This window comes from Notechis scutatus, chromosome 16 (assembly GCF_049901735.1).
Source record: "Notechis scutatus isolate UNSWTSFEM ecotype Mainland chromosome 16, rNotScu1.2, whole genome shotgun sequence".
Lineage (NCBI taxonomy): Eukaryota > Metazoa > Chordata > Lepidosauria > Squamata > Elapidae > Notechis > Notechis scutatus.
The window spans coordinates 4,477,550-4,492,778 of NC_142024.1; the positions used below are offsets into that span (position 1 = coordinate 4,477,550).

The 15,229-nt window shown below is 43.9% G+C and overlaps 1 protein-coding gene and 1 long non-coding RNA gene across 2 annotated transcripts in view; one reads left to right on the forward strand and one right to left on the reverse strand.

The window, feature by feature from the left end:
* Positions 1 to 15,229, reverse strand: part of PLEKHN1 (pleckstrin homology domain containing N1) — a 43,629-nt gene that overhangs the window by 24,863 nt on the left and 3,537 nt on the right. The window contains exon 2 of the mRNA XM_026681576.2: positions 13,593 to 13,692. Coding sequence (XP_026537361.2) covers positions 13,593 to 13,692 — 100 coding nt within the window. The remainder of the gene's footprint in view (positions 1 to 13,592; positions 13,693 to 15,229) is intronic.
* Positions 1 to 15,229, forward strand: part of LOC148129399 (uncharacterized) — a 158,124-nt gene that overhangs the window by 21,067 nt on the left and 121,828 nt on the right. The gene's annotated exons all lie outside the window — the stretch shown is intronic.

Here is a 15,229-nt window from a genome sequence, read left to right on the forward strand (position 1 = left end):
TAGATAGATAGACAGACACCCTCCCCTCTCCTCCCTCCTTCCCTCCCTCCCTCTCTCTCTGTCTCTCTCTCTCTCTAAATATAATGTACTTCTTATCATCAGCATTACCAAGATAACCAAAGGTAAATAAAACCCATCTTTACACAATTCCCATGGCTAAAAACACCATTTCTTTATCAAAAGACCAAAAGACAGAGATGCCTTCCCCCAAAACCAGAAGCTCTGGCAAAACTCTTTCTGGCAGAAACTCCCTCTGTGGCTCTTCTCATCCTGCCCACATTCACCGCCCCGAGGCAATTTTTCCCCAGATCAAAAAGTTGGCAACTCTAAATTCAGCCGAGATGCTGTTCCCCGAAGGTCAAATGCCATGGGAAAAGCATTTGTTGATGGATCGCTGTGCCAGCTGACGATTTTAAAGATTTTTTTTTAAAATAACGGCATCTTTACCATTTGCCCAACCGTTCAGTTGTTGACTTCTCAATAATAGCCTTAATCTCTTCTATATGGGGATTAATCGGTCTCGCTCTCTTAATTTCACCCAAAATGAAAAGTTACCAGTCCAGGAAGAGTCAAAATCAGAACCTTCAAATGCCCACTGGCCAATTTTCCAAATTCGGCTGCTTTTAATAGTGGACAGTTTTGATTCCCCCTCCATAAACATCATTACAAGCCTATAAACTTCACCTATTTATTTATACTTCTGTATCTCTGCAAAGACATTTTCTTCCAAACCTCTGTTGTTTTAATTTCCTCCCAATGCTTAATTCCTACAGCAATTTTACGCTCCAGATCAACATCGCTTGATATGAGCGAATTCTTTCTGAGCCTAAATTCTTTATTTCCTCATTAAGGTGTATCCTAATGTCCTGGGGCAAAGAAAAAAAAAACACTTTTTATTTTTATTTTCGGAGATAAGATAGGCTGAAGGGAGGTTGACTAAAACATCAAGCCTGCTACATTCTTGGCCAAAAGTTTTTAAACCTCAGCCTTCCCGATTAAACGGTGAAGCCCTCCAACCCACGCAGGTCTTATCTCAGCTGGGAAAGTTGAAATCCCACGAAAAATGAAAAAATGTAATGATATCACTTGGGACACTGAGTTCAGTTAATGGACTCTGGATCGCTGCCTATCTTGTTAAGCCTTTCCATTGATCTGAGGCCCAGCACAAATGAACCAAGAGCAACAAAGAGGATTAAGAGACTGGAGGCCAAAACATATGAAGAACGGTTGCTGGAACTGGATACGTCTAGTCGTATGAAGACACGATAGCACTGTTCCAATATCTCAGGGGCTCCCCCGAAGAAGAGGGAGTCAAGCTATTCTCCAAAGCACCTGAGGGCAGGACAAGAAGCAACGGGTGGAAACTAATCAAGGGGAGAAGCAACCTGGAACTAAGGAGAAATTTGACAGTGAGAACAATTAATCAGTGGAACAGCTTGCCACCAGAAGTTGTGGATGCTCCATCACTGGAGGTTTTTAAGAAGAGATTGGACAGCCATTTGTCTGAAATGGTACAGAGTTTCCTGCTTGAGCAGGGGGTGGACTAGAAGACCTCCAAGGGCCCTTCTAAGTCTTATTTTGTTAAGATACTTGTCCGCTCTTCCCCAGCTGCAACCCATGTATTTAGTAAGATTCAGTCAATTTCTCTCTTTTTTTTAAATGCAGGCACAACTTGCATAGCCCTCAAGTCCAGAGTCCCCCAAAACAGCTGACCATTACTGCGTGAAAACACACATTGCCAAACAGAAATGATGCCTCCAGCAAAAGCGTGGGTTTTAATTCGGTTTGGCACACAATGCTGCATATTAATCAGAGGTGGTAATTCAGCCGGTTCTGACCGGTTCTGGAGAACCGGTAGCGGAAATTTTGAGTAGTTCAGAGGACCGGCAGATGCCACCTCTGACTGGCCCCGCCAACCCCATCTCTTTTCTGCCCCCCCATTGAGTCCCAGCGGATTGGCTGGGTCTCCTTGGGTTGCCCTGCCCAGGAGAACGGAGCTGGAAAGCAGGTTCGTGGGGTGGGGAGGGAAGGGGGATTTTGCACTATATCCTTCCCCTGCCACGCCCACCAAGCCATGCCACGCCCACTAAGCCACTCCCACAGAACCGGTAGTAAAAAGTTTTGAATTCCACCACTGATATTAACTTTAAAAAAAAAAAAAGAAAGAAAGAAAATCCCTGCTTATAGAAATGCAGGCGTCAAGGGACATTCTAGCTAATCTGCTTTTTTTTTTTTTTTAATAAAATAATATGGGGGCGTGATAAGGAAACTCAGCCATTCTTTACAAAGTCCTACGCAGCTGAGAGTTTTATCTTCTGGAAAAAAAAATGTTTGCAGTGGTTTGCTTATGCTTGTGCAAGGGCAGAGATGATACAATTCACAGCTGTTCTATGATTTTCAACAGTTCATTTAGTGACCCTCTGAAGTTTACAGTGCGCGCTGGGAAAAGCGACTTCCGGCCGTTGTTCACACTTACGACCGTTGGCAGCATCCCCATAGTCACATGATCAAAATCCAGGCAACTGGCATGTACTTATGACGGTTGCAGTGATTCCCCTTTTGCAACCATCTGACAAACAGCCTCAATTGGGGAAGGTGCAACTAACTCAACAGCTGCAGTGATTCACTTCACAAATGTGGCAAGGAAGGTCATAAAACGGGGCAAAATGCACCTAACCGCTTTAGTCTCGCTTAGCAACAAGAGGTTTTGGGCTCAATTGTGGTTGTAATTCTTTTTTATTTGTACATATAGATATTTTGAAGACGGTGTATTGTCCAGGCACTTCATGTTACAAAAGAAAAAAAACCCAGATATACTGATAGTAATAATGATAATACACATAATAATCTTCTTGACGAATATATCTTTTCTTTTTATGTACACTGAGAGCATTTGCACCAAAGACAAATTCCTTGTGTGTCCAGTCACACTTGGCCAATAAAGAATTCTATTCTATTCTATTCTATTCTATTCTATTCTATTCTATTCTATTCTATTCTATTCTATTCTATTCTAATTCTTTTCCTTCTATTCTGTTCTCTTTTCTTTATTCTATTCTATTCTTTTTCTTCTACTCTTCTCTTCTCTTCTATCCTATCCTATCCCATTCTATTCTGTTCTGTTCTATTCTATTATTTCTCTTTTCTTCTCTTCTCTTCTCTTCTCTCTTCTCTTCTCTTCTCTTCTCTTTCTCTTCTCTTCTCTTCTCTTTTCTCTTTTCTCTTCTCTTCTCGCCAATAAAGAATTCTATCTATCTTGCTTTCACGCAGGTCCGCCACATATGATGATAAGTACCTGGGGTAATTGTGATCGTAATTCGAGGACTATCTGTACAGATCTATTTTTTGTCACTCATGTCTCATTGTCCTCTCCCCCACTCCTCCTCCTGCCCCCCCCCCCACTTTGATTCCAGGGAAACAGCCGTACCCAAAATAACCGAAAACAAAACCTCCCGTAATTAGCAAGGGAAGTGCCTCTCCCAGCTGTCTTCGCTCTTTTCCCATCACAAGGCCGACTAGTCCCAGGCGGGGGACTAAACAGGATCAGGTGGCAGGCTGAAAAAAAAACACCACCATCTGGGCAGCATCCACAGGTCCAAATTCATACAAGCCCGTTTTGAGACATGGCAGATATTCAGGAGATTAGTCATTCCCCACCAGTGAAATGGGTTTTATTCAGCAAAGCTGATTTCTTATTTTTTTCTCTCTCACTTCCCCTGGATTCATTCCACTAACCAGCCTTAAAAAAAGAGAGGGATCTTGGAGTCCTAGCGCACGACCATGTGCTGCAGCTGCCAAAAAAGCCAACGCAATCCTAGGCGGCATAAACGGAGGGAGAGAATCACGATGACGAGAAGTGTTAATGCCGCTTTAAAAGGCCACCCTTGGAAGACTGCATCCAATTGTGGTCATCACAATACAAAAAAGATGTTGAGACTCTAGAAAGAGTGCAGAGAAGAGCAACAAAGAGGATTAGGGAACTGGAGGATAAAGCATACGAAAAACGGTTGCAGGAACTGGGTATGTCTAGTCTGATGAAAAGAAGGACTAGGGGAGACATGATAGCAGTCTTCCAATATTTGAGGGGCTGCCCCAAAGAAGAGGGAGTCAAGCTATTCTCCAAACACCTGAAGGCAGGACAAGAAGCAACGGGTGGAAACTAATCAAGGAGAGAAGCAACCTGGAATTAAGGAGGAATTTCTTGACAGTTAGAACAATGAATCAGTGGAACAACCTGCCTCCAGAAGTTGTGAAGGCTCCAACACTGGAAGTTTTTAAAAAGATGTTGGATAACCCTTTGCCTGAAGTGGTGTAGGGTTTCCTGCCTAAGCAGGAGGTTGGACTAGAAGACCTCCAAGGTCCCTTCCGACTCGGTTATTCTATTCTATTCTAAATAGCATTTCATTAAACCGCAGGAAAAAGAGAGAAAGAGAGAAAAAAAAAGGAAGAAAACCACACAAATGACAGGGTTGTTTTAAAAGCGCAGCCTGGCATACAGGAAACATGTTGGCAAAGTGTGTCTGGCTACTGAACCTTAACCAAAATCTGAATACCACAAGGACACGTTTTCAGGACGCAATTAGATTTTTAGATGGCTGAAAGGAAGCAGATTTTGGAGCATGACAGAGTTCCTCATCTCTTCTGCAACGCCGGAACTCGAATGCAAGTGGTTAAATGCAGACTGATTTCATTGAAGAAGTTAAGTGTGAGAACCTGGCTGGTTTTGGGAAGCTAAGCCGGCTGGATCCTGGTGGGGGACCACCCAGGAATGCATTCCAAAAATTATTATTTACAGTTCAGGCTGTCTTCAACTCGCCACCTTTCATTTAATGATTGTTCGAAGTTACTGAAAAAAGTGACTTATGGCCAATTTTTCACACTTATGACCGTTGCATGGCCACCTGATCAAAACTCAGGTGCTTGGCAACTGACTCCTATTTACGTTGGCTACCGTATCCTGCAGTCACGTGATTTCCCCCTTTGCAACCTTCTGACAAGCAGAGACAAACAGTGCATTTGTGATTTAGTCCTATTATTATTATTATTTTAATTTTTAAATACTCTGTAGTGTGGTTGTGATGTGGTGTTTGGGGCACTGTGCTGGAGTTGCTTTCAAGTTTCATTGTATTCGTGGAATGCAATGACAATAAAGGTATTCTGTCCTATTCTATTTCCCTTAACAACTATGGCCAGACAGGCCATAAAAGGGGGCAAAACTCACTTAACGTCTTGCTCGGCGATAACCATTTTTAGGCTCCGTTGTGGTCTTAACTTGAGGACTGTTTCCTGGCAAGAAATAGCCAGGAGCGGAGTGAGATTGGACGGTGTCTTCCTGGCGAATTTTCCTCCCCCCTCACACACACAATTCAAAGGGGTGATTGAAGTCGGTTCATGTTGTGCATAAAGGAACAGAGATGCTCTCGAGGAAAAAGCCCTCTGCGCGTGCTCAGAGGTTATTTTATTATTGCCTCTGATCAGAGGGGGGGGGTTGGGCTGCTACCGGTTCACCCTGGTTGGGGCGAACTGGTTGCTAGTTTTATAGCCGGTTTGGTGAACTGGCAAATCCCACCGCCTGGCTGGCCATGCCCACCTGTCCCCTCCCGTCCCCGGAGTTTCCACGTGGCCCGTTTTGGATGCAGGTAAATGCCGGGCGCTTGTGGAGGCTCACGGAGGGCGAAAAACGGGCCTCCCAGAGGCTCCAGAGCCCAAGGGAGGCCGTTTTCACCCTCCCGGAGGCTCAAGGAAAGCCTCCGGAGCCCGGGGAAAAGGGTGAAACTGCCCCTCCATGGCGCAGGAGGCCGACTAGGTCACGCCCACCATGGCCATGCCCACCCCGCAACTGGGCACAGAACCGGTTGCACCCCTGCCTCTGATGCTTCGAGACCCGTTGCAAACTCCGCTCCTTCCCTTCTCCAGCGCTCAATTTAGCACAGCAGGCTGTCTGCCGCTGAAACAGGATACGGTAGCGGAGGGAAGGTTTCAATATTGAAAACTGCAAAAGGAGCGTCTGTTTTTAGCCGCGGGGCCGGTCCCCGCAAAAGCTGTGCAAAGTTTTCGAATGGCACAAAACGCGTCGTCGAGTTTCTCCCGTCTCCAGCCGGCCACTCAAAGCCTCAGCCCGCAGCCACCTTCCCTTTTTTTGGTCCACTGAATCTGTTGCACCGGGCAAGCGGTCATCTTTCCCACGACATCGGTAAATTCCCATCTCGGTGGAGATAGACGCTGCCAAAGCAGCCATTAAGCTGTTCCCCCCAAAAGGATAATTAAACTGCAATCCAAGAGCAGAGATTAAGTGGAGTTCTACTGATCAGCTGCCACTGTTGGGGAAGATAAAGTGAAATTACAGCCGGCAAGTCACAACACAACGTGGGGAAAATATTGGGTCTTTCTCCAGATCGGGTAAAAAGAAATCCCTGAATGCCGAAAACCAGCCTGTGTGGCACAAAGGCAACACAGTCACATAAGTAAGAAGAGTCCCTTTAATACCCCCAACTTTGCCCCCAATGTCCAGATTACCTTCGGCTGGAGAAAAAAAACTCTCCCAAGAACAGTCTTTAAGTGGAAGAAATTCAGTCCGAAAACAAAGTACGTACAAACTGTAAATAAAAATCCACACAAACCAAACTGCGGCAATTAACTGGACAGGGCAGGAGAAGGAATTGCAGACTTGAAAGGCCAGCAAAACACACACAGTTGGGAAGACACCAGGAACGCAGATAAGCCTCGACAATAACAGATAACTCACGGCTTGCTTCCAACAAGTTGCTGTGCGCAACCTCCCTTTTTAAACACTGTGTTTAAACACAGCTGCGGCTAATGAAGGGAATCAGGGCCCTTTCCTCCCCCGTAAGCCAGGCAACTCACGTTGCTCCCTTCTTCGTTCCTCCCTGCGTGGCCTAGGATGAAGAGGGGGTGGGCCTGGGTCTTCCTCCGAATTCCCTCTGCCTTGCTCTACCTCTCCCCTGCTCTGCCCAGCCGGACTTTGCCCTTCCCCAGTTTCTTCCACAGCCAACGGAGCCACACTCCCACTCCCTGTCAGCTACTCGGCCTCCCCCTCAGAATCAGATTCCGACAGGGTGAAAAAGGAACTAGCTTTCTACCTGCAGAGAATGGAAGAGACATCCTGTATAAGAGCAATTCCTGCTTGCATTTTGGAATATTAGAGCGTAGTTTTGTCAACCCAGGGTGACCGTGATCACAATTTATTGCCGTTCCTAATATTACAATCTCGGATAAAAATTCCAGAGGGGGAAAAATTTATTTCCGTCCTGCCCTCTTGTCTGATTTTCCTTGCGCTTTCAAAAGCATTCCCACCCCACCCCTGCAAAGACCGGCAGGTGCCTCGACTTACGACCACAATTGAGCCACAATGTTGCTAAGTGAAACACCATTGAATTTTGCTCCGTTTTACAACCTTTCTTGCCACTGTTGTGAAGTGAATCACTTGCAGTTGCTAAGTGAGTAACCTGGTCGTTAAACAAGTCTGGCTTCCCCCCCCATCTGATTTTGTTTGCTGGAAGGTCACAAAAGGGGATCACATAATTCTGGGACAACGGTCATAAATATAAGTCAGTGACCAAGCGCCTTGATTTTTGCTCATGTGACCGTGGGGATGCTGCAATGGTCATAAGTGTGAGAAATGGCCATAAGTCACTTTTTCCAGTGCCATTTGCAACTTCAAATGGTCACTAAATGAGCTAATAATTTGAGGACGACCTACACAGGCCCAGCTTATCTCCATGACAGCAAATTCACAAAAGTGTGGCAATAATATATTCCAATGCCTGGTGCTGTGTTCCTAGAATCCAAGGGTTGGAAGGTAACCTAGAGGTCATCAAGCCCAACCCCCTGGCTCAGTTCCGGCATCCAAATTAAAAGCGCGATGCGAGACCTGTGGACTTGCAAGGGAAGTCCTGATTGAAAGATCCCTGGGCTGACTTTCATCAATCAAAAATGCTTAGGATAGGGTGAGGATTACGCGCGACACTAAGCCAAGATTCATTTAGTGTCTGAAGCCAAACATTTCATTTTAGTTTTGGAGTCGTTTTAATGTGCTTTTTATATTACTTTTTAATTTTGGGGTTGGGAGCCGTCCCAAGTTTGTTATAAGATGGGCAGCGATATAAGTGCTTTAAAATAACCAAATACCAATTTTGGCTTCAGCCAGGGCTTTCCAAACTTTTAAAACAATCCTTTTTTACTTCGCTGCACAAGAAAAACATATGCCTTTGTGTGTCATGATGGAAAGAAAAACCACTTTTATACAATTTGGGGAGGCGGGATTTTACCCAGATTTGGAAGGAAGGCATGGGTTGAAATACTTGGCGGCTTAGCATGATAGGGGGAACCCAGCTGTTATTTGCACTTAGCAAATTGCTAAAAATAAGATTTTTCTTGACACCCCCCCCCCAAGATACTCAAGCAGTGGGAAATTGCTGTTCGTGGAACCTATTCCGTAGGCTAGCCACAGACACTAGAAACATTTCACCTTTTAAAAAGGGTTTTATTTTCTAATTAAGGAGGATAAGGCATTAATTATAACAGCAAGTGGCACTTTCTCCCGCTTGGTCTCCCGCTTGGGCAGGGGGTTGGACTAGATGACCTACAAGGTCCCTTCCAATTCTGAATATCTGTTATCCTCTCCCTCTTTAAGCCTTGCATCGACCAATCAATGCCATACCAAGACACCATAGCAGTCTTCCAATATCTGAGGGGCTACCCCAGAGAGGAAGAAGGGGTCAAGCTATTTTCTAAAGCACCCGAAGGCCAGACAAGAAACAATGGATGGAAACTGAACAAGGAGAGATTCAGATATGGAAAATAAGGAAGAATTTCCTGACAGTGAGAACAATCAACCAGCTTGTATTCAGAAGTTGTGGGAGCTCCATCATTGGAGGCTTTCAAGAAGAGACTGGGCTGCCATCTGTCAGAAACGGTGTAGGGTCTACTCGGGCGGGGGGGGTTGGACTAGATGACCTACAAGGTCCCTTTCCAACTCTGTTCATCTTCTCCATTCAATGTGGCATTTAGCAAGCTGCGTAATGCATTCGTGCCTCGTTCTGCGAATAACTCCAGATTTTGCTAGCTTGAAGGACCGTGGAAAGGAAGGCCTGGGAACTCTTTATTATTGTTATTTTTCCTCCTTTCCACTTTCTCTCACACCGCCCTTTTATACATCATCAAGGACAGCCGCATCTCCACCTCTAATTAGAGACACCCTTCCTTCTTTGAATGGCAACCAGGTTCCCAGGCTCTCGAGCAGGTAAAATTCAGCACAGACCTGCTTTGACTTAATCCATGAAGCCACGTCATCTCATTAGCTCATTAAACCTGGTTGGGCAGGATTGAAACGCAATGGATTATATCTGCCCCGATCCAAAAATCCAAGAATCCAATTAAGGAAGTGCCAAGGGAATGCTCGGTTTTGCATTTTGCGGTCGCCTACAAGTTTGAGGGTTTGCTGGAAAGAAATGGATTTTTTTTAAAAAATAATAATAATAATAATAATAACAAGCATCCCTTGGAGGTGTCTTTCGCCTTTAAACAATAGGCCTGCCCAAAAATTGAGCAGGGGCATGATACCCACACCCCAGCCGTCTTTCCATAGGATCATGAAGTCAGCATGACTCATTCTGGAAACTCAAAAAAAAACAAAAACCAAAAAACCCCTCACGTGTCGTGAGCTGAAACATTATTTTAGCCTGGAGTTTTATACGCCCGCAGAAGGGGAGGGAAACTTCTGACTCCTAGACAAACAGCAGCCCTGCGAGGTATGCCCTGGGGTACCTCAAAGGCCGTTTTTTTTTTCAACAGTAATTTAACGCTATTAAAGATTTCCTGAGAGAGAGAGGGAGGGAGGGAGAGACAGAGAGAGAGGGAGGAAGTGAGAGAGACACAGAGAGAGAGGGAGAGAGGAAGAGAGAGAGAGAGACAGAGACAGACTGGATGGAGAGGAAGACAGGGAGAGAGAGGGGGAGGGAGAAAAAGAGAGAGAGAAAGAAAGAGAGACAGACAGACAGACAGACAGACAGACAGACTCATCAACCTCTGGAAGATGAAAGAACAGAGAGAAATATTGCAAGTTTTCCTTCCAATCAAAACTGACTCCGGGCAATTCCCACCCCAATATAGGAGATTAGGAAAGTGGGGGTTTTTTGCCCCATTTTCCTTGCTTTTTTTAATCAATGCAGAGAGCCAAGAACAAAAGAGGGATTTTCCGGTATCGGTTCGGTCCATTTATCCACTCGGCTCGCTGAAAGTTTTAATGATGGCAAATCATTCACACACTATAGTGGTATCTTACTCAGGAATTCACATCTATGACCTCACCTGCGGCTAAGAGGGGAGGAGTGTGTTGAAGCAGGCACCCCACGCTCTCGATACAGCAATGCACCCCTGCAACTACAAATCCCATCCTCCCTCCCTGCTAAGGGGAATTGCGGCCCCCAAATTCCTGGCCTCTCTCTACCTGGGGTGGGGGTGGGGGCTCAAACTTTGCAAACAATCCTCCCTCCCTGCACCAAAAGCAAGAAGAAACAGAGAATAACAGACTGTTGGTTTTTACAACCACATTTAACCGGGATTTGTAGTGAAGTCAGCTCATCCTATTTGTACACTGCTAGGCCTTTTTCTTTCGAACACATCCCCCCCCCCCTTCTCAATATAAACGTTTTCCTTTTAAGTATGTTTATTTTACTATAAAAGGTAAAACACAAAACGAAACAAAAACAGCTTTATAAAAGACTGGAAACCGTTTGTGGACTTTCTACAAGCAAAATACAATAACAGATGCTTAACAGAGGGATTTGGTTACGATAATGTTTAGCTTAACCTGTTGACTGCTCTTTCTTCTATCTATCTATCTATCTATCTATCTATCTATCTATCTATCTATCTATCTATCTATCTATCTATCTAATCTATTTATCTATCTGTCTATCATATATATCTCTATCATCTATCTATCATCTCCCTACCTACCTACCATCTCTCTCTCTTCTCTCTCTATCATCTATCATCTCCCTACCTACCATATCTATTTATCATCTTGCTCTTCTATCTCTATCTATCTATCATCTATCTATTATCTACCTACCTACTTTATCTATTTATCTATCTATCATATATATCTCTCTATCATCTCCCTACCTACCTACCATCTCTCTCTCTTCTCTCTCTATCATCTATCATCTCCCTACCTACCATATCTATTTATCATCTCGCTCTTCTATCTATCTATCTATCTATCTATATCTATCTATCATCTATCTATTATCTACCTACCTACTTTATCTATTTATCTATCATATATATCTCTCTATCATCTCCCTACCTACCTACCATCTCTCTCTCTCTTCTCTCTCTCTCTATCATCTACCTACCTACCTACCTATTTATCATTTCTCTCTCTCCTGTCTGTCTCTGTGTGTGTTTGTGTGTGTAAAAGGCAAGGAGAATTTCTTGATTTTTCTTTTCTTTTTTTCCAGCATCCAGTCGGGGGTGGATTCTATACGTTAAATTTATTCGGTATTTGGATCAATGGACACACTTTTCGCGTGCTTTTAGTTTGGTTTCCCTTCCGAAATCTGCTCTCTTGGCTGGGGCTGACCAGATGCGGTTTGCAGAGACATGTTTGGCTTCGTTCAAAGGAAGAAAGGTGAGGCAAGTTAAAAGTTAAACTCCAGGAAAGGAATGAGATGGCTTTGGAGTGACTGAGGGCTTAATCACTGGGAATTGGCGCCAGGCGAGGATGTCACCTTTGGACGGGCCGTTGCATCATAAATGAAGATGACGGGGAAAATAATAATAATAATAACCAAAGGATAGGAAGGTGCTGTTTGTTGGGTGCTTTCCCTGATTATTTCTGATTCAGGGTGTGTGCAAGGCGGGATGGGATTGTGAAAAGAAATCGACTTTCTTTTCTTTTTTGAAATCCTCTCCAAGCTCTATGGCAATTTGAGAGAGCATAGTAAATTATATTCATATGAACGACTCAAAATTTCCACTACCGGTTCTGTAGAACCTGTCCAAACCAGCTGAATACCACCTCTGAAATGAGTGTGTGTGTGTTTGTATTTGTGGGTGCATGTGGGTGCGTTGCTTTACAGCAGTGTTTTTTAACCTTTGCCACTTTAAGAGGGGTGGACTTATAGCTGGCTGGGGAATTCTGGGAGTTGAAGTCCACCCCTCTTAAAGGGACCAAGTTTGAAAAACACTGCTTGAAAATAACAGCATTTATGGCTTCTTCTAACAAGGTGGAGAAAAGGCCTCGTCTGACTGCAGCCCTGCATTAAATGAGACAAACTAATCCCTGAAATATTTTTTTGGTGTGGCTTTGGCAAAGAACTCCGGTTCTACGGATCAGGGACGAGGTATTTTGTGTCGCCACCCAGGAAAAAGCCTGGCGTGAGAACCAGGAAGAAGAGTGCTGGTCTCTAGTCTGAATTTTTGTTATAAGAGGCGGATTGTGGGCTGGCTCATTTGTATAAGTATAGTTTCAGGATAAGAGCTGAGGTTGTGCATCTGCAACACCTTGTGTGGGCAGCAATTGGGTTGCACTTTCCCTGGGAAATTACAGTAAATAGGAGAGAGAGAAAATTGTCCACGGGTGTGCATTTATCTTTCTTTCTTTCTCTCTCTCTCTCTCTCTTTCTTTCTTTCTTTTTCTGTCTCTACCTCTGTTTTTCTCTCTTTCTCTGTCTCTACCTCTTTCTTTTTTCTCTCTGTTTCTGTTTTTCCTCTGTGTGTGTCTCTCTCTCTTTTTCTTTCTTTTTTTTTCTTTTCTCTCTCTCTCTCTTTCTTTCTTTCTTTCTTTCTTTCTTTCTTTCTTTCTTTCTTTCTTTCTTTCTTTCTTTCTCTCTGTTTCTGTTTCTTTCTCTGTCTCTCTCTCTTTCATTTTTTCTTTTCTCTCTGTCTCTCTCTTTCTCTTTCTTTCTCTCTCTGTTCCTCTGTCTCTCTTTTTCTTTCTTTTTCCTTTCGTTCTTTCTTTTTTCTCTGTCTCTCTCTTTCCTTCTCTCTGTCTCTGTTTCTTTCTCTCTCTGTGTGCTTCTCTTTTTTTTCTTTTTCTTTCATTCTTTCTTTTTTCTCTGTATGTCTGTTGGTTCCTTCCTTCCTTCCTTCCTTCCTTCCTTCCTTCCTTCCTTCCTTCCTTCCTTCCTTCCTTCTTTCCTTCCTTCCTTCCTTTTTCTTTCTTCCTTCCTTCTTTCCTCTTTCTTTCTCTCTCTCTCTCTCTTTCTCTCTCTCTCTGTGTATGTTTCTTTCTTTTCCTTTCCCAACATTTCAAAAACAAAAGGAGACTGGAGATTAGAACAGGTTTTTTTTGTGGGGAGGTAATCAAGAAGCAAAAATGATCAAGTTTTCCAGGGTTTATATCTCTGGGGACCAAGCAAAAGTTTTTCCCCCCCATTCTGTAACCTCCATATGGTGAGGAATGCAGGTTCCATTATCCTCTGCCACACATTGTCTGGAAATGGCGGGTGCTGAATCCTAAAGCCTCCCACCTTGCCTTAGCACCACATTGTGCAGGGATTCACACACTGCAGACGAAGGAGGAGGTGGAGAATTACACATCTGCCCCACAAAAAATGACTTACTTTGGCAGGAATATATTGGAGTATTTTGTCTGAAGTCACATCTCTCTCATGCTCTGCTTCAAAACCAAAGAGCGCGGCCAGTTTTTTCTTGCTTTCTTGTCTGAAAGGCAATAAAACAGGGCCACAAAAAAAACATCAAGGAGAGCAAACAAAGGGAACTGGGAAGGCATGGGGGGAGGGGGAAAAAAAGGGAAGGAGCAATTTATTTTATCACTAGGCTCATCAATGTTTGCAACCTCACCAACCGTCAAAAATGCGAAAAGGAATGAGGGACATCGCCCCAGCTTTGCTTTACTGTCTTGTTCAGGTTGAACTATAGAGAGTCTATCCAGTTTGAGGGAAAGGGGGAGAGGAGAAGGAGAAGAAGAGGAGAGGGGAAGGGCAGAGAGGGGGGAAGGGAGGAGGAGAGGAAGGGAGGGAAGGAAATAACAGAATAACATAGTTGGACAAGACCTTGGAGACCCCTTCTAGTCCAACCCTTTACTCAAGCAAGAGATCCTATACCACCCCAGACCAATGGGCCAACGTTCGTGGTGCTGGGCGGTCTTTGAAAAGCAATTTCAAGTGGCGGCGGGCTTTGGGGGAGCCTCCCCGAAGGGCAGCGGGGGCGCGCAGCGATCGGTGCACGTAAGGTGGGCGCCAGCTGAGGACCGAAGGGCGGTGCGCCGGAACCGGGCGTGGGGGGGGCCTGTCTCACCCCAGACCATGAGGTCAATCTTCTTAAATACTTCCAATCATGGAACATCCACAACTTTGAAGGCAAGTCATTCCATTAATTAATTGTTCTGTCCGAAAACAACTTCATGTTTCTAGTTCTAAAAGTAAAAGAAGAAATGAGAAGGAAGGGGGGGAAGAAAGAAGGAAGGAAGGAAGGAAGGAAGGAAGAAGAAAGGAATGTAGGAAGGTAGGTAGGAAGGAAGGAAGGGAAGAAAGGAAAGAAAGAAGGAAGGAAGGAAGGAAAGAAAGGAAGGAAAGAAGGAAGGAGAGAAGGAAGGAAAGAAGGAAGGAAGGAAGAAGGAAGGTTATGGAAGAGGAAGGAAGGAAGGAAGGAAGGAAGGAAGGAAGGAAGGAAGGAAGGAAGGAAAGAAGGAAGGAAAGAAGGAAAGAAGGAAGGAAGGAAAGTCTAAAGACAAAGTTGTGACATTGGCCTCAGGGAAGAACAATAGCTTAATTATTGCATACATGCTAATAGGCATTGCATAATATACGTTTCCTTATTACCAAATTAACCTACATTCTGGATTTGTAGTAACTCACTCAATCATAAAACCCAACTAGGCCAACATACATACCTCAATTAAAGTGAAAACTAACCAGCTTTAAGCATATACTGTGCTTTGAGCCAACCTAGATATGGGCCTGATGCAAATCGATGTCTAATATATATTTTTTTTTTTTTTTTTTTTTTTTTTTTTTTTTTTTTTTTTTTTTTTTTTTTTTTTTTTGTTTTTTTTTTTTTTTTTTTTTTTTTTTTTTTTTTATTATTTTTTTGTTCTCCCCACCTCTTCCAAGTAGTTCCTGACCCAGGTTAGTTCCTGAATCCAGACCAGGGAGGCTGATAACTAATAAGCAGCAAAATAAAAAGGCACTTCACCCCATATTCTAACCACCACCACTGAAATCAGTGTAATGGCAAA